Raw genomic sequence first — 26,106 nt, 5'->3', positions numbered from 1 at the left:
AGGCGGTTCGTATGTACGTAGCTGATCTCCAGCACTGCCTTGTGTGACAAGCTCACTTCCTGGCTGTGTGCTTTTGGGTAAGTTTTATTTTGTTTTGAACTACTTTGTGCACTGGCTTCTTTACCCATAGCAATGATACTAATATTTACCACACTGGGTAGTGAGGACAAAAGTAGATAATGCTTATAAAGCTCTTGGCACCCAAGAGGGGCAGACTAGAGAGAAATTACTATTATTTTTCTGAGGTGAGCTTATAAGGCTCAAGTTCAAGTGTGTGTGGGAAGGGGCACTGTTAGAATCTTTCTGGTGATTCTGACATTGCATCATATGCTGGCCACACATGATAACTCTATCAAACTCTTAGGTCAATTTTGATGATGAAATGAGACTGTGTGGACAATTGGTCCAGGCAGATTGGTTCAAAACATTGTGGAAACCCAACATTTACTTTATTAACTGATAAAAAATATCTAGCAAACAAGGGCTCCCAATTCAAAGCTGATTGGACATAATGGTTGCTTATGAATCCAGATGGTTTAAATTACCCCCAATTCACAGAATTATCTGAATCAACTGTCTACAAAACCTAATATTCTCTAAATGGAATAGAACGTTACCTAATCCTCACCTTGCTTGCAAGTTCGGCCGCAAGGGCGGAAGGGTGTACATCCTCACAGACTAGATTGGTGATCCATCTAGCCCTCCACTTTCAGGGACACAAACTGCTACTATTTTACAAATGTGAAAACTGTGACCCAGAGTGGTTAAATAATTTGGCCATGGCTGCACAGCTGGTTAGTTATGGAGGGCACTGGAGACTAGAGCCCTCCTTCCCCAGGCAGTCACGTACCACTGTTCAATACTGCCTCCGTCCTGGAGGGCTGTGAGTCTCCATCTCTGATCCTCTCTCCACTGACCTACTGGATAGTTCTGCCGGGCTCAGGGCTTTCATACATTTACATACTGACAGCTTCCAGATGGACTTCTCCAACCTGGCCTCTCTCCTGAGCTCCAGGCAGGGACATCTAGCTGCCTGAACTACTGGCTATCTCAGAAGTGTTTTAGACATCGAGCTGAACTTCTGTCCCTTCCCTTATCACAAATATGCTCTCTCACAACAAGTACTCTTCTTTTTTTTCTTTTTTTTAACGTTTATTTATTTTTGAGAGAAAGAGACAGAGCATGAGGGGGAGAGGGACCGAGAGAGAGGGAGACACAGAATTGGAAGCAGGCTCCAGGCTCTGAGCTGTCAGCCCGATGCAGGGCTCAAACTCACAAACCATGAGATCATGACCTGAGCTGAGAAGTCAGACATTTAACCGACTGAGCCACCCAGGAGCCCCAACAAGCACCCTTCTAAGTCAATGGTGGCTACCTCCTTCTATCGGGCCAGGCCTAAACCCTCCCACATCTGAAGCCCAAACTGTTAGAAATCCTGTTGCTCTGCCTTTAGTTTATATATCTGGAATCTACCCTGCTTCACTAGCCATCTCCTTCCATCCAAATCAAGCCACCATCATCCTTGTTCCAGTTGGTTGTAATCTAGTAGGCCTGTTTTTAATGGGACAGCTGAATGGGCCTCTTAAAATGTAAGTCAGATTTTGTCTCTTCCTGCTTCTAACCCTGCTATATGAATCCTCATCTCACTCAGTGGTTAAGCTAAAGTTCTAAGGTCCAGCCTGATCACCTCCCCTGGTTACCTCTCTCACCTGTCTACTACTTTCCCACTGCTCGTACCACTCTAGTCATGCCAGTCTTCTTCCTGTTCCTAGAATCACCAGTCATGACCCTGGCTCAGGGCCTTTGCACAGGTGGTTGTCTCTCTCTCCCCCACTTCACAACAACCTCACCTCTTTCAAGTCTTTACTTAGAAGCTACCTACTCCAAGAGGCCTCCCTTTACCCTCCTATGTAATTCTGTAACCTGTTCCTCCCCTAAACCTGACCCCCTGATTCCATTTACCATGCTCTGCTCTATTTTCCATGGCATCATTCATTTTCTAACTACTATATGATCTCCTTATTTATTATGTTCCTTTTTTGTCTCCTTCTGTTGGAAAGTGAGCCCTGTGAGGGCAGGCATCTTTGTTTGGATCATGCATATACCCTGAATAGTACTTGCCAAATAGCAGGCACTTAATCAATACTTGTTGAACCAATTAATGAATGGAGTGTCTTTATAAATGATGTGCTGGGTCAGTATTTTCCTGGGATTTTGCAAATGCTGCAGTTTAACAGGGTGGGAAGGAGGTACTGCCTCCCCTACAGAGACCAAGGGGACGAACTCCACAAGGCACCACTTCCCTACTTGGCAGTGTGTGCCCTGCTGCAGGCCTCAGGAGCAGCTGCTAAAGAGCAGTCAGTGGGCAGCACAAACATTTCTTTTAATTTCTGTCTCATCCTTCAAAATTTCCACTTACATGTCCTCAATCTCTATGAATATACTAGTGCAGTAGTACATGCATATGACCTATAAATACACAAACATATATTGGAAGAACATGATCAAAAACTTTAGAGAACACGGCTCTACAAAACCACAAAATCTTTGGGAAGTTCAGGGGACACCTGGAACTTTGTAGCATCTATGTTAATAGAACATATGACTGGGAAAAATGGGATTGGTTCTGCCCATACCGGCCCACTGAACTGTTCAGACAGCAGGGTGTAGGCTGGAAGATTCTCTCCTGAGTTGACACAGGAAGAGTCTGGACTTTGGAGACTTTTGCCAACGAAGACCCGATGAACTCTCCCAAGGAGCCTCTGGCTTCCATCAGCAGATTTTTCCCTCCCTCAGGATTTCCTCCAGTTCTCAGATGGCCACCATCCCCCGGACAGTAGCTGGCCCTGGTATTGAAAGACTGAGGACGGAGCTGGCTCACCTTCTCATAGTACCGGATCTCATAGTCCAGGATGATGCCATTGGGCTGCTCCGGCTGTGGCCATGACAAGGTGATGCTCCTCATGGTGGCACTGACCTGGTGCATTATGGGAACAGTAGAAGGGGCTGTGGAGAGAGGAAGAGACAGGGCAGATGAACAGAACCTCGAGTATATGATATGCATCATCTTTCAGAGATAAATGAAGAGAGAAGTGTCTCTGGGTTTGAATCTACCCTTTCTTTCTTACCAGCTGAGCTGATCTGCAGAACTTCCTGTGGTTTTGCATAGTGAGTAGATTATGGATGAGAAAGGAGAGAAAAGGTGACAATTTAGGATAGGAGGACATGTGTAAGGGCAGGCTGGAATGGACACGGTGTTTCCTGGGCAGGGAGGAGAAAGGCTTGACCAAAAAGAGATGGTTGGTTGAATCACATGAAAGCAGTGTGGCTTTCAGCTTGGCTGAGGAAGCCGAGCCATCCAGGGAGGGTATGACAACCAGAGCAAGTCTAGGCTTCAGGCAGTGGCACAAGAAGAACAGTGGGACAGGAGGCACAATGGGATGTTTTTGAGCAGAAGGTTTTGAAGGAATCTCAGTCTTGCATTAATGGGGTGAGCTCCTATAAAGAAGAGAATGTGGAGGCAAGGAATGATAATGAGAAACTAGAACTGGTCAGTGCAGAATTACTGCCATAGACAGGAATGTTCTAGAAAGAGCAAACTCTTCAGAAAGAGCTCTGAAACTGCATGTAAGACTTTGCTGCACTTCAAAAGGAAGAGAGGAGGCAGTGCTCAAAAAGACATGAGCACAGACTACCAACAGAGTTCATTCAGACTTCTGTCAGAGTCTTCCAGATAAGGACATTTGCGATAAAGAGCTCACTAATATAAATGAAGAAATGATACACAAACCAAACATTGAAACAGGATAATAATTCCAAAATCTGTGAAGTGATTCCAAAATTTCTGTTAGGAAATAATATTATTTATTTTCCAATTCAACATTTTTTGTGCGGTGTAAGTAAAATGAAAACAGTCTGGAAATAATAAATGAGGGCTGTCTTTCTAGGGGAAGAGGCGGGTAATGGATGAGGCTTCAGTCTGCGCTCTGCTCAGGGGCTGTTCCGTTTAGTCCTGGCACTTCTCTAGTGATGAAGGTCGTTTCCTCATGCGAACTCCACTTTACAAGGGTTTCTCTGGGGGACTGTGGCGGACTGACATTTACTATCCTCACTTTAAGTTAACAGATTCCCCTCCAGAGCATGGCTGCCTGTCTGGGAGTGGGGGATAGGGTTGCTCTCCACTCACTGGGCTCTCAGTGAGTTCTCAGTGAGCTGGCCCCCAGGCCAGGGGAGGGGCTGCTGAGCACTTGTGAAGATGTCCATACTCAAGGGAGCCATTGGAGAGCCATCGGAGAGCACAGTGTGAGATGTGGTGTTAGGAGGACTTAGAATCAGAGAGTCCACCCAGGACCCTGCACGGTTCCCACTACAGACCTCAGGGTGACCCTGCAAACGTGCCTCTCAGAGCTTCCACCCCCTGGAAACACAGCTGACTCTTGGCCCTGGCTGCTGTACCCTGAAACCACCACCACATCCATGCGGGGCCCCATTTATCAGAGGCTGCTTCCAGCCAATGACTGAGAGCAGCAAGGATGCCTCAAAACAAAACAAAACAAAACAAAACAAAACAAAACAAAACAAACAAAAAACCATTCCTGACTCTTCTGCTGGGCAGCTTTCACTCAAAGACTCCCTACTGGACTCACCAACGGTTCTTTGTACAGTGTGACGGTCTGAGAGTCTTCTCACCTAATCCTCCTTCCTGCCCTCTCTCCTTCACTGTGATCTGATGGCTCCGCCAGCCCCCTCTGGCCTCCTCTCCCACCTGCCCATCAATATCTGGCACCTCCAATCCCATCTTGGCGTCAGCCTTGTGGAGGACCTGATTTAAGGCAATTCTGAATCCCCCTATCGAGTACTCTCTGTTGGGCCCTGCTGCGTCCCCAGGGACTGGCTGCTCACTGCCTCTAGGGGCTGCGGCTTCATCCTTGGGTGTCTCTCACCAATGTGCATGTCTTCCTATCCCTATCTGAAATTCGGTGTCTTCTCACCAGTCCCAGTTCCACTGACTAAGGTAACAGAAAATGTTCTCTCTTCCACAGAATGGCTCGTCAAGTAACTAAAGAAGCTAGTTAGGTCTCCCCTGAGTTCTGCCTGCTGAAAACAACAGCCAGATACTATGAACATTTCTCCCATGACATGCTGCCCCCTGAGGTGGCTCTTTTCCAAATGGGGCTCATGTTATCTAAATCTCTCTGTAGGCATATGGCCCAGGGGTAAACCCAATTCTCCCACTGCTCTTTACTCATCAAAGATTAGGGTGAAACTACTATCTCCCATGATCCGGGTACCAGACATCAATGAAGGTGACCATTAGCCTTTTTTTTTTTTTTTTGGATCAAAAACCTGTTCCTGTCATTTGATTTGACATTACTGTCAAACAGAACCTTTAGGTTTTCTCATGGTGTGTGCCTCAACTTTTGTTTATAGTTTGCTTGTGGGTTTGACTACAAGGGTTTACACATACGCTTTTACCTTTATGGTGTAACATTTGGCCTATTCATCTAGGAAGCCGAAATAATTTGTGATCCCAATTCAACCATCAAATGTGCCTTCTCTTCCTCCTAACTTAGCATCACGGCTCAGGTCCATTAATGAACGAATTAAACAAATGTTCACCAGGCATTTGCCATGTGCCAGTCACCACTCTAGGTTCCAGAGATTCCAAAGTGAGTGAAATATAATCTCCTGTCCTCACGGAGTTTCTTTTCTAGCAGAGGGGGTCAAAGGCCAGATGTGATCAATCACAAGGTATGTTAAAATATTAAGTGCAACAGGAACAAATGGAGCAGGGGGGAAGGGACACAGAATGTCCAAGTGTAGGAGGCTCGCCGGGAGAAGGCTGCTGTTCCAAATCACAGGGTCAGCAAGGCCTTGCTTGAGAAGTAGATGCAGCCGCATGGGGGTGGAGGAGGGGAGGGAGGCACGTAACACCTGGGAAAAGAGCAATTGAGAAGGAAAGGCCAAGGCAATGGTTCTAAACTGGGAGCAGTCTCTTCCAGGGGAATAGCAAAGAGACAGAGGGACTAGAGAAGAGATAAGGCCACAGACGATGGCTTCTCCCCTGGGTGAGAAGGAGAGCCATGGGAGGGTGGCAAACAGAGGAGTGACGTAATCTGACTCGTATGTTAACAGCATCACCCTCTCCTGTGCTGCAAATAGAATTCAGGGGCCACGTAAAAGCTGAAAGCTCCATCTTAACACTATTGTCAGAGTCCAGCTGCAAGACTGTGGTTACTTGGACCGGGTTTGGAGCAGTGGAGGTGGTGAGAATGGGGGTGGTCAGATTCTGAATAGATTTAGAACATCTCAATGGATGTGGGATGTGGAAGAAACAGAACAGCCAAGATGACTCCAAGGTTTTTGGCCTAAGTGACTGGAAGAGTGGGGCTGCCATCAACTGAGATGTGGCAAGACATCAGCAGAAGCGGCCGGAGTAGGCAAATGCATGTATAAGAGGTCCAGACTGGAGACACCAGTTTAGATCCACCAGTTTGTGAGAGATACCGAAAGCAGCAGAACAGACAGAGATCATCATGAGAATGAGGAGAAAAGAATATATCATCTAAGATTCAGGAGAGGAGGAGAAACAGCCAAGAGACTTGAGAAGGAAAGGCCAATGAGCTAGAAGGAAGCAGGGGAGTGTGATTACCTAGAAGTCAAGTGACAGTGAGTGTCTCCAGGAGGAGAGAATGTGTGAAACGCTGCTGCTAAGTCACGTAAAAGGAAACCAGGAACTGAGCACAGAGTCAGCAACAGGCTGGATGGTTAAGTGGGGATGGCTCATGGCCCTCATTCCCAACCTTGCATGCACTGTCTAGAGTCCTGGAGAGGAGGAAGGTGGGGCAGTTCCTGGAGTCAGAGCAGAGCACAGGGTTGGTGGAGGAGGGCGGGGGGAGGGATGGATCCTGGTGGGCCCACCAACACAGGCACCCCAGGGAAGCCTCCTTCCCCCACCCCACCACACTCACTGTGCAGCTCCAGCTGCCCTTTCAGGCTCGCATGGAAACATGACTTCTATGTTGCCAACCCTGTCAGTGCCATATAGGTTTTTAGGATCCTCCTCTGTCTCAAGAGCTAATGCAACATGGATTAAAAATTGGAAAGATTAACTTTAACAGTCTGATGATTTTGATGGGCTTGGTTCTTTTCTCTGCCTCTAATCCCTGGAAAACCATCATTCAAGACTCAACATATTTGACAAACATTGTGCTGGGCCCTTGCTCTAATCACTGGGGACAAAAGGATGAGTAATAAAAAAGTCACAGCCCTGCCCTGAAGATCCTTGGCATGTAGCTGGGATTAGGTGGTAAAGAGGCAATCACAGGGCAGGGTAATCCAGAAGCAATCCAGAGTCACAGATGGCAAGGACCTCCCAGCCGCCAATCAGCACACGGATGGATCCGGGAGAAGCTGCCAGAGGGTAAGGGTCACCACTGCCAACATTGCTCAGATTTATGGTGATGACAGATGTTCACAGGCCCCCTTACAGGCTGTTTATCCTCACATAGGTCATTCTAAGTGCCTTACGTTTTAATTGAGATGGGATTTAGCACATGGGAGAGAGGAACAGAGTATTAGTCTTCCTCCCTGAAAATCCAAGACAGCTTATGTTTGGTGCTCTGACACTGGTGATCACCTACAGTGACAAACTATTTTTTCCTTCCCCAACTGCAAATGCCACCTCTAAATCTGGTGTTTTTACATGCTATAAAAACTTCCAACAAGACAGAAAATGAAAATGAGCACAGGTATCCCCTCAAACACCACCTAGCAAAACTAAGTCAGATTGAAGAGAGGTGGGAAGATTAATTCAAAGAAGCAGCCCCTCTGAGCCCCAAATATGCTGGTTTCAACAGTAAGTCCTGGCCAGTTGTCTCTTCTCCATAAACCTATGTCCTCAGATGAAGGAAGTTTCACTGAATGCTTAAAAAGGTCTCTCCCTCACAAGAATCCTTTTGACTAAATTAAACACTCTGTGGAGAGAAGAAAATGAAAATAAAGAGTTCACCATATTATTAAAATTTAGCAAAGAAATAAATATGGACCTTTCTTTAGAAAAAGTAAGAATAAAGAGTTACCCTAGGGGCTATTTGGAAAAAAGGTACTAAAGGCTCAAGACGGATGTGTTTGTCCTAAAGAGGAAATCCTCAAAAGCCCCAAATACAATCAAAACTGCTCTGCACTCCTTCTAAGCAAAATAAAGAGGCTGGACCCGACAAGAATTAGGGATACAAAGAAAAGAATGGAGAGGCAAGGCAAAGTGTCCTGTCAAACACTGAGTAAAATCAGCTGGGTTCAAAAACAACCAGAACCAGAATGAGGAGTGTCTGATGAGAGAGGCTAATGCCAACAATAAGAGGCCCTTTAAATGTGTCAGAAGCAGGGGCGCCTGGGTGGCTCAGTCATTTGAATGTCTGACTTCGGTTCAGGTCGTGATCTCATGGTGCATGGGTTCTAGTCCTATGTCAGGCTCTGGGCTGACAGCTCAGAGCCTGGGGCCTGCCTTGGATTCTGTGTCTCCCTCTGCCCCTGCCCTGCTTGTGCTCTGTCTCTCAAAAATAAACAAACATTTAAAAACAAATAGATGTATCAGAAGCAGAGAGAGACTTAACTTCCATTGGTCAAGGGGCTCAGGGATGGAGAAAATGCAAAGGCAGGCTGAGTCAGTGAGTCACTGCCTCTTTTTCGCCAAGGAAGACTTTGGGGAGATCATACTCCCAAATTGCTTTTGAAGCAGGCAGATCCAAGATAGTATATCACATACGGCAGAGAAAGTGTACAGAATGTTCTCGCCTGAATTGACAAATGAGATGTGGATAAATTGCCAGAACAGGATGGTCCCAGCTGCAAGTTATGAAAGAACATACAGGTGACACCAGACAAACGTGGAAATGGACCCAAACTGGTCACAGGGCACCACCTATGGCCTCACGGCTGGGCCTGGCCAGCTATCACCCAGCCCTCCATTTGTAAGAAAGACTCCAAAGGAGATCACAGAGCTTGTGGTCTGGGAGGGTGGCATGAATCTATGCCAGGAGTTAACCCCAAATCCGGAACCTTGAGTCTTGATGTATGGAAGCCTTGTTGTCATATCTCAGGTTCACCTGGATCATGCCTTTTATGTTTACAACATTCTTTGACCGTTTAATGTAGTTATGGACTCAGTCATATTCCAAGTTTTCCCCTTATTCATTTTGTTATCCTTATTTGATAAGGGCATCCCCACCCCCTCCAACAATTAAGCATCTCAAACCCCAAGATGTGAGAATGAGTTGATGCTTTTTTTTCCTAGGACAATTACTAAGTTCTAATGCATTATCTTTGTTTATTAAAAATTGCCTACTAATGTCTTAATTGATTTTTGTGTCAAAATAATTCTTTCAACAGTTTTTAAATTTTTTTTAACATTTTATTTTTGAGAGAGAGAGAGAGAGAGAGAAAGACAGAGTGTGAGTGGGGGAGGGGCAGAGAGAGAGGGATACACAGAATTTGAAGCAAGCTCCAGACTCTGAGCTGTCAGCAACAGAGCCCAATGCAGGGCTTGAACCCACCAACTGTGAGATCATGACTTGAGCTGAAGCTGGATGCCCAACCAACTGAGCCACCCAGGAGCCCCTTTTTCAACAGTTTTAACCCTAATCCATTTGGGGAAATAGTAAATGATATAACAGTTTATTGTGTTAAAATATTTTAAGACACCAAAAGTACTTAAAGTGGTTTTAAATAAAAACAATAGTAACACACACATACTGTTAACAATTAAGTTGATCTATTGTAGTAAAATGCCTGAAGGGTTTATAAAAATATGGAACTTGGATTTCAAAGTTTGGCAGATTTCATATAAAGCAGTGTTGCTTCTGCAGGTAGAAATTGTGCCAGGGACAGTCTTGTTCTGAGGCCACCTCTGACCCGCCTTAGGAGCTGGGGTGCTGGTCACAGCTGAGTCCCCTTTGCCTTGGCTCAGGTGACAGCCCTCATAAATCTCCTGGAAGATAAATGACCTCTCCACTTAGGGGGGGATTTTCATATCTGAACTTGCCAAAGAGGTCCATAGAAAGAGGAGCCCATCTGCCTTCCTCATGATAACTCATGCTGGGTAGGTTGGGGGAACACTCCCTGGCCCTGCCATGTGGTTTGCAACAGAGGGAAGGTCCTTCCAGTGACCCCTCAGAGAGATGCAGCTGCCCCAGCCCGAACGGTGCACCTCTGAGCTTAGTAACCTCTTCTACCTTCCCAGGCATTGCTTTTTCTAGGACAGATGTCCTTAGTTGATGGACATTTGGGTTGTTTACACATTTTGGCTGTTGCAAATAATGCTGCTAAGAACATTCACATACAAGTTTCTGTGTGGACCTACATTTGCATTTTTCTTGGGTACATATCTAATTGATATATTGGATATATCCTGGATATATATGGTAACCTGGATAACATGGTAATGTTAACCTCTTCTATTCTTCCTGCAAGAGCATTTCCCAGCCAAATCATCCTTGGACTAACCACCTGCAATCTGTAGACCACAGACCCCGGCTATGAGGAAGACAAGGCAGGGTAAGGAATAGTCAGGATCCTGGGCCCCAGCTTAGGGCAGAAGGAATTGGCAAACATAGAGAAGAACTATAGGGCCTGGAGGCGCTGTAGAGACATGTGGGTTCCCATTCTGCCATCTGTTTACAGTGCAATCTTGGACTAAGGTTACTTAACTTCTTGGGGCCTGAAATTCATCAACTATAAAACAGGAGTATTAATGTTATGGATCTTATGTTATGGATCTTTCAAATGTCCTGAGGATATACCCTGTACGGACCATATCTCCCTCCACTTAGAACTAGTCTGCCAGGCCAGGGGTCTTAGCAACCACCTCATAGTCTCCTTCTGGGTCCACTACTCTTGACATATGCAGATCAATGCCTGGGCATAGTTCTGGAAGTAAATGTGAAAAGCACAATCCAGTGACAGTGTGGGTATTTATTTGATAAATATCTTTGAGGGGATACACAAACATGTCTACCCAGTCAGGATAGAAATGATGGAGAAGAATAGCTTGGATAAGGGGAAGGTTAATGGCAGGATTCCCCAGAGGTTGGTATGATAAGCATCCCAGAAGACAGATGGTTTCCTGTGACATCTCAAGATGACCAAAAGTTTTTCTTGTAAGTAATCTAGGATGTAAACAATAAGGTGCCTTGTCCTTGAGGACAAATAGACCTTTGGCTCAGAGGAGAGGATGAGCCAAGGCCCACTCATCTTATAGTATGACTCAGGCCCAGGGGTCACAGATACTTCCTTGGCTCTGTCCTTGTCTTCCTCCTGGTCTTGTCACCTGTATCTCCTTACACCTGATATCCAGTCCCACCTCTCTTGTACACTTTTGGGCCTCTTCACTTCAAACTACACTGCAGCCAGATTAATCTTTCCAAAGCTTGATTCACCCAGGTTCCTCTGATGCTCAAAAACCATCAATGGTTCCCCATTGGAAAAGGTCCCAGTGCCCCCTCTTAACAGTAAACAACATGGCAGCCAATGGCCGGTCCAGGCTGCCTCCCAACTGGTCCATAGAGGACCCCACTGATTTCCTCTAACTACCCCACACACCATGTCCCAGTAGAACCCAGCTTTGGGGATCTCTGACATGTCTTTTTGTAATCCAGTAGACTTCAGAAGCACAGATCACACAACACACTGCCCTGCCTTAAGCCCCACCTGACCATGCCTACCAGAGCACCCCATCTCCCCTTCCCCCCAACTCAAAGACCTTATTTTAGTAACTCTCATTGGGCTGTAATCACTACCTTGGGACAGATCTAACTTTCCAAGTGCTCATCTCTGCTCTCCATCACTGGAATAAACTCTTTAGAGTACAAGTCATGTTTTTAGCCTCTTCCTACTGTGTTAGCACATAATAGATGTCCCATAAGGGTTTGCTTTTACTGGAGTGATTTCAGTCTCTTCTCTAAAGACACTGGAAGTAAAAGGGTCAGAAAATCATGTACCTGTACCTAACATAGACAGCGGCCCTCCAGGGATAAAGGCTCAGCGGGGAGGGGAGGCAAGGTTGTGAACTGCCTTCTGCGGAGTAGGTGCAGTGCCCCTGGGGAGGAATGTGGAGTGGGTCTGAATAGAGCCATCCTGGGAGCTCAGGGGCAGGAGTGCTTTACATAGCACAGAGGCAGAGGCTGGGAGGCTGGGGCCATCCCCACCTCACTGGGAGGTTTCAGATGAAATGCTACCCTAGCATTAGCAGTTTTCTAATTTTCCTTCTTTTATTAAGAGCTGTGGAATCCTTTCTCCTAACAGAATTTTCCCTGAAGCATTAAAGGAGAAGCAGAACAATTCAGCTGCTCTGGGTGAATCAGAAGCAGGAGTCCCAGAGCCCAGAAGCCAGTCCATTTCCTATCTCCTCAGCCCAGACTCTGAAGGGGTCACAGAGAGATCCAAAAGTGCTGGGCAGCCTCCACAAGTCCCTTTGAGGCCTCAGACTAAACTATGGGTGCTCATAAATGGCGTGGGTGATGAAATTGGGACTGAGGGGCTGGTATGGTAGGTTATCTTGTTCCTTATATGAAACGCATTCTTAGGAAAAAACTAAAATCTAGATTTAAATGCCAGCTAAGGACTTCAGGTCCACCAGTTACTGAAGACAAAGAGGAACAGTTTGCACACAGACGAACTGTGCAAATGAGGAATTGTGTTTCCTCTGACATTTCTATTCTAGGAGATAACTCTGTTGAGAAGGTATTGCTCAGATAACAGGTTCTCCCTCTGATGATGAAAACTCATTTCATTGCACAAATATGCTTGAATTTTACATTAGGAAGCCTGACTCATTAAATATTTTTGGTGCAGTAACACTTCTGGCCAAAGTAGATTAAACAAATAAGCAATTAGTTTGGAGACTGGATATGAATACAAAAGCAGAATTAATTATATTTCTAATTGTTTTCTCCTATTGTGGACATTGGCTTCTTGGCTTTTGCTCTGGGCTTGCCTTGAGCTGACCTGACGCCCTGTTCCAATCTCCCTCTTTACCTTGGGGTCAACTAAGGACAGAGGACTGCTTTGTGGGGGTGGCATCATTTCGATTCTGTTGTAGAATATTGGCTGAGTCTCTCTCTGGGCTCAGCGAAGCAGGAGTGGGAGAGAAAGTGAGGGCTTCAGGCCTGGGTGGCTGAGTCAGTCCTATATCATATAGGTGCTTCCATCTTGGGTCCATCCATGAAGGGCTTGGTTCCAAGACAAGGGAGGGGGTGTGACAACTGGGGGTTGGAGGCTGGGGGCCGTTCTGGGGATGCAGGTTTATAGCAGATTTATATGCAGGTTTATATGCAGGTATATGCTATCACAAATAGCATTTGTGATATTAGTGCTGATGAAGGGAGGGTTCTTTGTTGGGATCACCCAACTGACCCTGCTAGTTCTCAAACTGTGATCCCAGTTCACCTGGGAGCTGACATGAAATGTAGAATCTTGAGCCCCACTCCAGACTTACTGGATCAGAAATGCTGGGGGTAGGGCTCAACAATCTGTGTTTTAACAAGTCCTCCAGGGGATTCTGAGGCACACTCAAATTTGAAAACTATTTGTCTAGAAATCTAAAAATCAGAATGTAAAACTTTGAAAGGACATCTGAGGTCACTCAGTTTTCTGCCAATTCTTACAATTTATGGATTTGAGCACTGAAGGCTGAAGGGAAAGTGACTTCCCTAAGTCCTCAGCAGGCAAGAGCAGAGTAGGAATGATGGTTCCGGCCATCGCTCCCCTCCCCCTGCACTCACTCAGGCACCAGGCACTGAGGGTGCCCAGTACGGGGTTGGGGGGGTACAGTTCCTCAGGGATATCAGGGGTCCCCAGCAGGGAGGTAGAATTGTGTGGAGCCCTGTGCCACAGGAAGGAAGCATCACAGCTAGTGGTGTCCTGAGTCCCTCCTAGGTCACCCCACCTGGCTCCTCCTCCCTGCTGGGGTAACCAGAAAGCATACCATGAAATGGCCCTAAGGATGCAAACCTGAGTGCTATGGCCTTGTGGCAGTGGGAGGCTCTGGAAGGATATGTGAGTGTATGAGGGGCACTTGTCAGGCGGTGCCTGTCCCAGGACAGCGAGGCTGAGGACGGATCCATCAGCTCTGCCTCCTGCAGGTCTGTCATCCTTTCCGGGTGTGGGGCAAGCACCGTGGCATATCCTGTTTGTTGAATGTTTGATCACAGAATGCAGTTCACAGAATCCCCGGCACTGGAGAGGCCACGGGAGAGAGCAAAGGATACACTACAGCAGGTTGTGTGCCTGCTCCCTGGCTGTCACCCGCACATCTTCAGCAGGGTGCCCCCCACAGCTGGGAAACCCACCGCCATCACCCTAAGACTGACATTGCCACTACTGACACTGGGCTGTGAGCTGTGCCTACAGTCTCTGTGACTGTCCTCCCCGAGCCTGGAGATGGAAGTCTCCTGGCCGTGGGGCCCAGACCCCTCATCCTGTGGGCAAGTTTCCTTCCTGCAATGCCCAGCTGTGAGCCCCTCTCTGCATGTCACCATCCCCACAATGGTACAGGTCTCCCTCCCCTGGACTCTGACTACCGGGGACACCTCTGCCTGCAGACCTCTGAAGGGTGGTGGTTTACAGTTTCGTGTCCGGCACACCTCTGGGTTGGGAAGTGGACTGTGTCCTCCTTGTTTCCAGTCACTACTTCTACACCATGGCTCACCATCCTCCACACCCTCTGTTAAAATGTCACTCAGCTGGGCCACCGCGCTCTAAGCTTGGGACCACTGTGTACTCCCTCCCACCACCAGTCTGAACTCACTGAAGACTTGGGCTCCTGTCTTCTCCATCCTGTCTTCAGTGGATAACTTGCATATCCACCAGAATAGTGTACTTTCTGTTCCCTGACCCCCACAACTCTTCCACATCTGACACTTGGATTCGGCCTCACCTGACATCCATATTCAAAGCCACAAATTCAAGTTTTCTTCTTTCTCTGCAATCTCTGATGAGTCCACTGCAACTTTTGTTGGCTCCTCCAGCCCTCTCAGCCTTGACTTCCACCCCATGCATCAGCCCTTTCCCTTACTTGTGTCCCTCATTATCCAGCCCAGTTCCATCTTTGCAAAAACAAAACTGACAATACTCCCTTAACCCTCAGGTGGGAGTTGCCTTTAGCTTTTCTGAGAACACAACCAGCAAAACTCAACCCTAGAGAGATCCACAATTAACTTCCTGTAGGGTCAGCCATGCACTGCTGAGAAAGTCACATAACAGGGCAGATGGGCAGCTTTGTAAACACATGATCACCAGCTTCCAAGGAGCCCTCATGTTTTCTAGAAATGCAGAATTTCTCTGCTCAATCCCATTTCCCCATCTCTGCAATGGCACTACCAAACTTGCCATTCTCAAACCTTTGACCCCTATACTTCTCCATTCACCCTCAGCAACCAAGCTTATCTCCTACATTGTGGAGAAAATATCCAACTGCATAACTAATACCTCGACTTGGGAACCCAAGCTCCACAAATCACTCATGTGCAGAACTGACCCCACCTCCCCTTGCCACCATCCCTGAACACTTCTGGGAGGCCCTGGCAAGTCTCCTATGTATTTGCAAACCATCCACTCAATCTCCTGCTTCTCTGCTCTCCATGTTACCTGCCTGCGATATGCCCCCTAGGAAAGCTGTTCACTAAGCCACATTTCCAGTCCCCTCCCTGAGGACCTGTGGCCATGTTCAGCACAAGCCTTACAACCTCTGAGAGCCCGACCTCCCTGCTGCACTATGACACCTCATCACCTAGCCTCAAGGCTGCCTGTTGTGCTCAAACTTCACCCTGTTCCTCCTGCAAAGCTGCCTTCCTTCCACTCCTTGTCCTGGGCCCTCACTCTCTTCCAGGACATCAGACAAACCAACAGACACCACGATGTCCTGTCTCCACCCAGCCCTTGCACACCCAGCATCTCACAAGCTTCCCTCCCCACATGCAAACCTGTTCCTGCAAACAAATGCCAGCCCACTGGTTGATGAGGCACCAAAGACGATGAACATTATATAAAGCCAGTCAGGACATTCCAGAACAGAGGACACCATGCTGACGTACAGGGGTTACTGGAGGAGTGAGATCTGGTCATTTCCCTCGGGAGCCATACAGCCTATCAGGAAAAATACAGCCTAAGCACATGAAAAACTTATGTGCATTTAAGAACTCACTGTGTCATCCTTATAACTAGTGCAGTTCAGAGAAGGGCAAACACACAAAAAGATTTTCTATGGGGCAGATATGCTCACAGGGGCCCTTGTTCCCTTGAGCTGCTCGGGACAGATAAAGTATTTGCTATGTTCAGAAAGAAAGAGAGCGAGAGAGGGAAGGAGTGAAGGAAGGCACGCAGGAAGGGAGGGAGGGAGGAAGAAAAAAAGAAATTTTAAAATCATAGGGCTCCATTCTATCGCTGATGTCCTGCAGCTCAGATCCCAGAAGGAAACTGATCCCAAGGCCTGAGGGTTGGCAGAGAGTCTCTCTTGCACTGGAAAATATTTGTGGTCTGGTGTTGCCTTTATTTACCCAGAACATTTAATGTGCCTTTTTTCTCCATCTTTCACATCCGCTCCGAGAAGATGTTAATTTTCTGAAATTAAACACTTAGCTTGATTACTGTTTTGTTAATTGCGGCATTCAAAAACCCCTGGTGCTCCTGCCTGTTTAACACGGCTGGTGCTGTGAAAATGATAGGCACGGAGTTGGCATGCCGGTGGACAGACAGCAGCAGCGGAATGCCATCCCAACTACCCCCAGCTTTGCCTGCTCCGGCAGCTGGGTCCTTGCCCGTGAGAGAGGGGCAGCCCAGGTCACAGAAGAGGGTCTTCCACAGAGCCATGTTTTGGGAGGACAGTGCCCCCAGGAAGTTCCAGGTCTCACCAACATCTGGAAGAATGCAGAGGCATAACTCCCATCACAGCACCTGCCCAAAGATGTTTGAGGAAGGAAAGACCACAGACAGAGTTCAAGCTGCACCATTTGCTAATGTCTGAGATGAGTCTAAGAAAGAATGAGGCATCCATTCATACATTTGCTTGATAATTCATTAATCCATTCAATAAACATTTATTGACTTCTATTATTTTAGGCACCTAGCTAGACACTGGAGAACAATAACCAATAAGATGGATATAGGCATGCTGTACCAAAGATTATAGTTGTGGCTCACAGAGCCAACATGTGCCAGAGAAGTGCAGGGCAGACACATCACAAGGATGCCTCCTCCCAGCCACCTCCTTTGCCAAGGCCACAGGGTGAACAGCAACTATCTCGTAATCCAACCAGAAGTTCCCTCTGTGAGATTCCCTCCATAAGGAGAATTATTGCAATCTCATTTGGACTTTGAGCAGGGTAAGGAATTACTACAATCTTAACTGCCAGCAGTGTGTCCCATCTTCATTCAACAAGCCACATAGTTGGGAGTGCCTGGCCCAAGGTGGAGTGAAATGAGCACTGGCGCCCCAAGCCCCATAGCGCTCTGGTCATCCCAGCAGGGATGCAAGGTGGGGCATTCTCAGCTGTTAGTAGCATCACCAGGCACCGCTCACAACCCAGAACAGGGAGAATACCCACGCGCAACCACTGCACGGCCCAGCAAGCGATATCTGTCCATGAGAAGTCCAAATTGGTGAGTTAGTGAGCAATACAATAGCCCATCCAACACTGTCACTCTTTAGCAGTAGCTGCTACAGACTGAGATACTCTCTATCGATGCCATGTGGCTGCACCCTAACTTTGGTAAAGTGAGAGTTGGCATCACAGCAAGTTATAGTACCAAGAGCCCAATGGAAGGACCCCTTGTGTTGCTGTTTCCCAGCTAGTCATCTGCTCCCCTGCGACTTTTCTGGGCCTCTGACCTCAGTCTCAGTGAGTGCTGTGGACTAGAACATGAGCTCCACAAGGCACAGATTTTTGCCTGTGTTGTTTGCTCCTGTGTTCCTGGTGCTTAAAGTGGTGTATGACCCACAGAAAGCCTCAATAATTTTTGTTGAGAAACTGAATGAATGGGAGCCCCTAGAAGCAGGAACCAATGAATCAGCCTGTAGAAAGCAGTCACAAGGCTGTGTTGAATGAATGAATACACTTCCAAAGTTGAAATGCTTAAACAAATAAATAAAGCAAACTCCTTTGAGTATGGGTGAATCTCACTGTGCTCCTCTAAGTGGATCAGGGCTGCTGGCATCATCTGAACATCATTCCCTTCAGTTTTCCTTCTAGGAGCCACTGAGGAGGAAGATACCTAGCCAGCTGGCTGGCTGTCACCACCCCCAAGGCAAACATTTATGGACTAATTCATATGTAGGGACTAAAGGATCCTGGCAATTACTTACCAAGTTTCCCTGTGCCTAGCACTGTGTGGTCCCTCCCTCAAGGAGCTGGGGTAGGTGAGAAAATCTGATTTTCCACAGAGCTCACCATCTAATGGAGAGCCCCAAGGCTGCGGGGGTGGAAGCCATGACTTTCACCGTTAGCAGTACTCCTGCTGACCTACTCTGCTCCACAGACAACACAAAACTGTTTGCAAATGGCCCAGACCTTTCTGAGGCCACTTAAAATTTCCTTTTCCAGATACCATATGTTTTCACTCTTATGTGGATCCTGAGAAACTTAACAGAAGACCATGGGGGAGGGGAAGGAAAAAAAAAAAGTTAGAGAGGGAGAGAGCCAAGCCATAAGAGACTCTTAAAAACTGAGAATAAACTTGACGGTTGATGGGGGGTGGGAGGGAGGGGTGGGTGGGTGATGGGCACTGAGGAGGGCACCTGTCGGGAGGAGCACTGGGTGTTGTATGGAAACCAATTTGACAATAAATTTCATATAAAAAAAATTTCCTTCTCAATGTCAAGGCTTAAGAAACAATAAAAACAATCTTTTTAGAATTAACAACAAGAAGAAACCAATGAAATGAGCTATGAAATTGAATGAAGAACAGTGAAAATTTCATTTACTTAAGGGTTTTAAACTTTCTTTATTAATTTCAATGAAAGTTTTCTTTAAAGTCATTCCAGTCTTTTTAAAGTTCTGACTCAATCTTTTCTCTGCTTTGGAGAAAATTTCACCTACTAATTTCCAATGAGACCAGCCCCTAAAAATGAACTGGTTTCAGCATATGGATCTTAACACTCTAAATTTTTACAGGCAGCACTGTAATATTGTTTTAATATTTAATTTTGAGATTTACATAATATCTTTCCTCCAAAGAGCTCGATATATTGCAATATCGTAAAATTCCTTTTCATATTCAAAGATTATTCTTTATGCATGCAAATACTATATTTAACCAAGGAATAATGCAAATTAGGTGATGTGTTCAGAGGAATGGGTGGGCTAGGTAATTCTTTTGTAGAAAAAGTAGCATTTCTGAGTGACTTTAATTGTCGAGGAGCTTCAAAAATGCCTTAAAAATGGACAAACTATTGGGGCTTATGACCACTAATAGAAGTAATGCAGTAGCTTTTAAACAAAATTAAGCAATGGGTTGTGTCTGTGGGCACAGTGAATACGTTAATATTCCATATGCAATAGGCATAGTGGGCCATCCACCGAACAAGCGTAATATAATGTCAGATATAGATACTGTTGATGCCATCATGAAAGCAAGAGGCCAAGGGCTGCTTCTCCAAATACATGAGAAGGAAGGATAGACAGGCTCCTCAGAGTGGCAAGATCAGCCTGTGCCAGGTATACATACAGGTTCTAGCTCCACTGTCCTTGTCAACTTACCAGGACTTCGCTACTCACCTTTCTAGTGCCTACTCCTCCCTCAAAGAATGGACAAACCCATACGTGCCATTTATCTGATGGGGATGACATCAGTTCCAAACAAAGGGATGGAGGGGCCTTGGAAAGAAAGCCTAGGAAGAGAGTCCAGCAAATTTCTGTCTGGCCCAGAAACGATGCACATCTCCCCATCATAGCATCGGTCACAAAGTCACTTTCTGTCCCGTCTCATTTGCTTGTCGCAACAGCACTCGGAAGCAGGTGTCATTACTCACATTTTACAGCTGAGGAAGGAGGAGTCATCACTCATACGAGTGATGTGAACTTGCCTGAGTCGTGTGAAAAGCAGAGAGAGGGTCCAAGTGCAGGGTCCCCTGCTGCACCTCTGCCACACTGAGCGCAGGAGCTGAGACAGGTGACTGCCCCATGGTGGAAAAGGGCTAGACCAACACAGCACACTTGCCATCCAGGCTTGGCTAAGTCAGATTAGCCCTCTGAGGTGGAGGTGACAAACCACAGCCAACACGTTTGGCTCTCAAGTGCTTTAAAATTTTCTAATTAGTTGTCAGCATTTTAAATCTAGGTTATCAGCTTATAAGTTCTGGCACTGCTGGGTGTGGCATCACTTACTGGAGCTGGGCAGAGGCTCGCCCTGTCCTCTACAGTCCTCTGTGGTCCTCACCACTCCCTACTGCCTGACACTTGGCCATGTTTTGCTCCTCTCCACTGCTAGACAGGCCTCGTGGGCCTTTGGGTTTGTTCTCTCTGGGTTAGTTGGTCCTAAATTCACTGACTCTATTTTGCAGCAAGTTGATTTTTAAGATGTGCCAGTCTGATTTGTCTTATTTACTTTTTCCAGGATTTCCTCTGAGGTCCCCTTCCCCAACTCTGACACTCTGAATCTAGTTGGCAGAAAAGAGAAGTAAAGTTTGTCATTCACTTTAATTCTCTCTGACAGCCAGATGATCTGGCCATCAGTCTGAATCTGGGGCCAGGTGCCAGAGAGTGACTGCAGGAGTTAGTGGTGATAACAACCTCTCTGCAGATCGCTTGGCCACTGGAACAGAGAGAGTTCCACCTGAGCTGGTCTATTTTAAACTCAAGGCAGCTGTATTCAGTGCGAGGCTGCATCCCTGAAGACCTCACGTATATCTGAGCTTGCATAATTCATGACCAACCCTGACCAAAGATGATGGACATTTTTTTTGACAGCTGAAGTGGCCTAGCTATGTGGCAATGGCTTAGAGGGAGCTTACAACTTACCCGGCTCACCATGATGCGATTTTTGATCAGTCAGAGGATAAAATGGCCACAAATCTGAGTTTGAAACCTAGAAACATCCCTGCTGCCTATAAGGTGCTGAGAAAATTCTGAAAGCACTCTGACCCTAGTTTCTTCATCTGATCCACCTCAACTATGTAAAGAACTTGGTAGGTGCTTGGCACACTGGAGGTGCTCAAAATAGTAGTTCTCGGCCACCGCCTATGGGCTGGGTGAGGATCTGATCCTGATACTCTCCAAGTGATATGAGATCCTTGAGAAGTCATGACTATAGACATGGCTGGGGTTGTTATGGAAGGATATGGAAGCCCTCTGCATCTCAGGACCCAAGAGATCCTTCAGTGTTCCCTCAGTGATGCTTGTCTCTGTGTATGCTATGGACCAAAAGACGATTATAAAACCTCCTATGGTCTTAGATCACAGCCCTGAGGGTCAAGGAAAGCCTCATGGTGACTCCTTCTGATGGGCTGATGCCAACCAGTTCTTTTTATTATATACCTCAATCAGCTAGGATGAGCTGCCTGCTTCCACTGGGCAGAGCTCATGATAGCAGCAGATGCAGCATCAGCGTGGCGTGCCTGGGCAGCCCTGAGAAAGGAGGGCATGGCAATTCTGTGTCTGCTGAATAGTAAGAGTTACATGCCCAGCCATGGATGTGGTCTGTAGCTCCCAACAAAAGAAAGCACCAGCCCAAAGTAGCAACCAGCCTCCCAGGATAGAGTCTGATAATCATGAGCATCAGGCTTCAGATCAAGTCCAAGACCACTGAGCAGCCAACTTATCCAAACCCTTCTCTTGTGTGACCCTTACTGACACCCACTGTCAAGATCCAATTCACCGTGGGGGGACACCTTGGATCCCTCAACGAACACACACTCATCTCCATCTTGATCCAGAGGCAGGGAAAAGTCTTTTGTGGTTCTGTGTTACAAAGAAAATTGTGGAAGAGTAACAGAGGGTGCACAGTGAGGTGCTCTTTTGAGCCAGAGGGCACTGGCTGGCTCTGAAAACTTTCTCCATGCACAGAGGGACTGCCCACTGTTTAGGGAAGGAAACAGGAAGGCAGAATCAGAGGTGATTTCCTGCCAACCCTCTTCTAATCCTAGATTTTCAAATCCCTTTAAGCTTCTTCTTCCTTATCGGAAACATATGAACAATGCCTAAGTCATGGGTAATTATGAGGATCAAATGAGTCCATGTATGACAAAATTCTTTGTCAACTCAAAAACAAAACAAAATGAACCAACAAACATGAGGTGTTAAGCTATGATAATAATTATTCACCTACTCCTCAATCAGGATCCATTCAACGGTCCCCAGCGATTTCAGTTTGGGCAGTTCTAGACCCAGAATAGGTCCTGATAGCACTTATCATTTGATTTAATAATTGATCCCAGGATAGCTCTGGGTCAAATTCTTTACCTTCTATCTACCTACTCATGACCCAGACAGTAGGACAGGGTGGCAGGGGCCGTGCCATTATCATGAGGTCAGGGTGGGGAGGCTGACCTGGACTTCACCCAGAGCGGAAGATTTCAGGGGTCCCTGGAAAGATGTTAGACATGTTATAATTTGTGGACTTACATGGGTCCATCTATCCTGTTCCTTACTGGATCTGAGTGATACGGCTTTTATGATGCCATAAAAGGCCTCTCACAGAGGAACAGGCCCAAGTGTTTATTTTGAAAAATCTCATCTTTTAAAAGAGTTATCTGTTGGTTGAAAATAATTTGCATTCACATGTGGATCTGTCAAAGCAGTGTGAAAGCACTGCTCAGGGCCCCACAGTCCATAGATTAGGACCCATGGGCCCCCTTGTCATTTGTTTTGTAACAACCATATGCCACTGAGAAGCACCCTTCTCTTATTGATTATAAACTTTCTGACACCCAAATTCCAGAATTCCCAAAAAGAAATCATAGACTGGAACATGTGGATGGGGCTGGGACCCCCAAATCAGGGAAGGTTAGGAATAGAGGGCCCACCAAAGGGGGAACAAAGGCCATGAGAAATGTGCTTGTGGAGGAGAAAATGAGTGAGGATCAAAACAAATACTTTGAATGCCGGCAATGCCAGGCCCCTTGTAGGAGCCCTGGTCCCTCAGCGCCTCTGCAGCCTGGGAAGGTGCAGATGGCAAGACAAGCAGATGGGCAGGTTCGGGAATAGCAGGGTAAGGAAAGGGAGGGGCAGGAATCAAAGTAAACCGCCATAAGTGGCAGGTTTGTTCGCACATTCTTAGAGAGAGAGAGCAGACAGCCAAGCCCAGCATGACATGACAGCCTGGCAGGATTATTAGTCCCCGAAGCTGGGACACTAAAATATTTCAGCCAGTTTTCTGCCTTAAACTCTCCAAGGGAAACACTGCTAACAAAGGCTGCCCATGTTCCGTGTTCAACGTGATATAGAAATTACCATTCCCTTTTCTTTGGGTAAGACAGACTGTCACAACCTTTGTCTCCACAGCACTGGGGCTGTGGTCACCAGCTGGAGGCTTCCACACTTCCACGCCTATTTTCTCACGGCACACACATGCATACAAACACGTGACCATACACATACATGCAAACATGCACACACGAACACACACGTGTTCACAGCAACAACGCAGCCATCTGGACAGCCATGCTCTCCTACAACACCTTTTTTTCTCCTGAGTTCTGACAGCTTAAACCCAAGAATCATCTGCCATCAAAGATGCCCGGGATTGAAAGAGGCAGAAGGAGCCTGAGGATGGGGAGGTGAGGAGCAGACAAGGACGGAATAGGGAAGAGGAGGTTAAGAAAGGGGAGCTGCACACAGGGAGAGAGAGAAAAGAGACGTGCCTGGCTCCAGCTATTCCACTCACAAGCTGTCCTTCTAGAATTTGTTAATTGAAAAAAAATCCATAATTCCAAATAAGATCACAGTCCATTGCCCACGACCCCTATTGCCTATAGACTTTCCCTCTGCAGTCTTGCACCATCACCCCAGGGGAGAGATTGCTCATTTCTAACTCCCTCGGTATTTACTGCATGTGTATGGTACACACGCTTAGAATACACCATGCCGCAGATTTGTGTTTTGTGTCTATGTCCTGCAAATTCTTCAGTGAATGAGTTTTGTGGGAGGAACGGTGGTGTCTGTTCCTGTACTCCTCACAGTGTCTAATCCGCAGCTGGGCCCACGTCAGACGCTAACTAACCGCCTCTTAATAATGAGTGAGTAAATAAATAAATGAGTGAGTGAGTGCCTGAATGGACTGGCTAAACGGACATACAAAGGAATGGGTTGTTGCAAGAGGTGTAAAAAGCAATACAGAGAAAAGGTCAGAAGAGTGAGAGATACAGAAATAAAGAGAAGAGAAGGAAATGTCTGGTGAGCTGTGCACGCCTCAGGGACGTACAGGCCGTCAGGAGTGATCTACTGCCAACTACCTGAAGTCTCTCTAACAGTGGAGCATTCATTTAGGCAAGCTATACAGGAGAAGCACTCTTGAATTACACAGTTTAATTGAAAAATAATCTATGAAGGCAATCCTCACTTTATCACATGATTTCTGGGAAGCTTCCTTCATTGGGTTTTCTGATAAAGCGGCACCGGGGTTCTCAAGATCGTGCAGGGTTTCCACCCATCCATCTGTCTGTCCATCTACCACCCATCCGTCTGTCTGTCCATCTATCTTTCCAAAGGCATTTGTTGAATCCCAGCTGGATGCAGAGCTGGGGGTTCTACGCTGGCCTGGATATCCCTCTTTGCTTTTGTGCTGAGCACGAAAATGTCCCTCAGAATCCAACTCACTCTCAGAGGTGAAACACTATTTTCTGCCATGTTTCCTCCACGGCCACAAATGCCCATCGCCTGACACCCTCACCCCTGGGAGGAGGCCTGAAAGCAGAATGGGTGTGACTGAAGCTTCGTTCCTTCACGGGGATGGATAGGGAACCAGCCACACAGACAGACAGAAGGAGCACAGATGCCTCCAGACTCACCGGCTTGGTTCGTGGTGATGTTGACGGAGACATGCTGTGGGGGGAAGGGGCTCTTGCTGGAGACTCCATTGACGGCCTGGATGTCGAAGGTATAGGGGGTGTGGGCCCACAGGCTGCTGATGGAGACACGGCACTCGGTCAGGCCCAGCTGCCTGGGTACAAACTCCACGTTGTCGTCGCAGCGGGAGCAGCTCCGACGGTCTGCCCGGCACTTTCTACAGATGATGTTGTAGGTCACATCATCCCGCCCTCCTGTCTCCCTTGGCGGATGCCACTCCAGAATGATAGATGTCTCATTGACAATGGAGATGACATTGCGGGGACCTGACGGGACACCTGTAGGGAGACAAAGAAGGGCCCAGTGAGGCTAGGCAGAAGCTTCCTCCTCCTGCCTCTCTCCATCTGCCTTTGGTGTATCTCCTCCCCTGTCACACACATGTATCACCTTCAGTCCGTCAAGGCCAAATCTCCATGCTCCAATCCATTCTGAGAATATATGGTGGACAGAAATGACAACCTGGCCTAAACTCCCCTCGCAGTCATCCCAGTGGGGACAGTGGCAATCGTGTGTGCCAAAGGAGACGAGGGTGCAGGGATCTGGGTTCAAGGTCTTTGGTTTTCAGGACCAAGCCACTTCCTCTAGCCAGCTTTAGGGTATGCTATACATATGTAGTAGACACTTATTGGATTCCTGTCTTTTCTTTGTGTAGAATTCAAGGGTTGAGGGACATGAGTGACCCATCAAAAGCTCCGACATATCCTGGCATCTTGCACAAAACCTCATGCAATTTGGAGTCTGCGTGATGTGTACATGCTGGGGCTATTTCTCTGTCGGGCAGGCTGCCAGATCACCTGGATAGATGAATATTCACAGTGCCCAAGCTTTGGTGAAGACAAGAAGCCAAGTTGGCTGGGAGGTTCATATAGCCACCAGTTTTTACCCCATGACATGAGAAAAACATAGAGATTTGTTCTAGACATTCTGCTAGCTGCTTTACACTTATTACCTGAGAAGAAACAGTAATTAATTCGATTTTATAGAAAGGGAAACTAAAACTGAGAATGGAGACTGGCTGTGGATCATGTGGTATATAAGAACTGCAGCCAGTGTG

The 26,106-nt window shown here is 46.9% G+C and overlaps 1 protein-coding gene across 2 annotated transcripts in view; it reads right to left on the bottom strand.

Annotated features, from left to right (window-relative positions):
• The window catches only part of EPHB1 (EPH receptor B1), a 432,698-nt gene that overhangs the window by 95,478 nt on the left and 311,114 nt on the right, over positions 1-26,106 (bottom strand). For both annotated transcript variants that reach the window (XM_086674337.1, XM_086674338.1), the window contains exons 5-6: positions 24,995-25,330; positions 2,882-3,006 (exon numbers count right to left, since the gene is read on the bottom strand). In XM_086674337.1, coding sequence (XP_086530463.1) covers positions 2,882-3,006; positions 24,995-25,330 — 461 coding nt within the window. The remainder of the gene's footprint in view (positions 1-2,881; positions 3,007-24,994; positions 25,331-26,106) is intronic.

The sequence above is a fragment of the Puma concolor genome, chromosome C2 (genome assembly GCF_028749965.1).
Source record: "Puma concolor isolate L17-30 chromosome C2, mPumCon1.1.hap2, whole genome shotgun sequence".
Taxonomy (NCBI): Eukaryota; Metazoa; Chordata; class Mammalia; order Carnivora; family Felidae; genus Puma; species Puma concolor.
The sequence above is the reverse complement of the archived record's forward strand: the minus strand, read 5'-3'. Positions and strand labels throughout refer to the sequence as shown.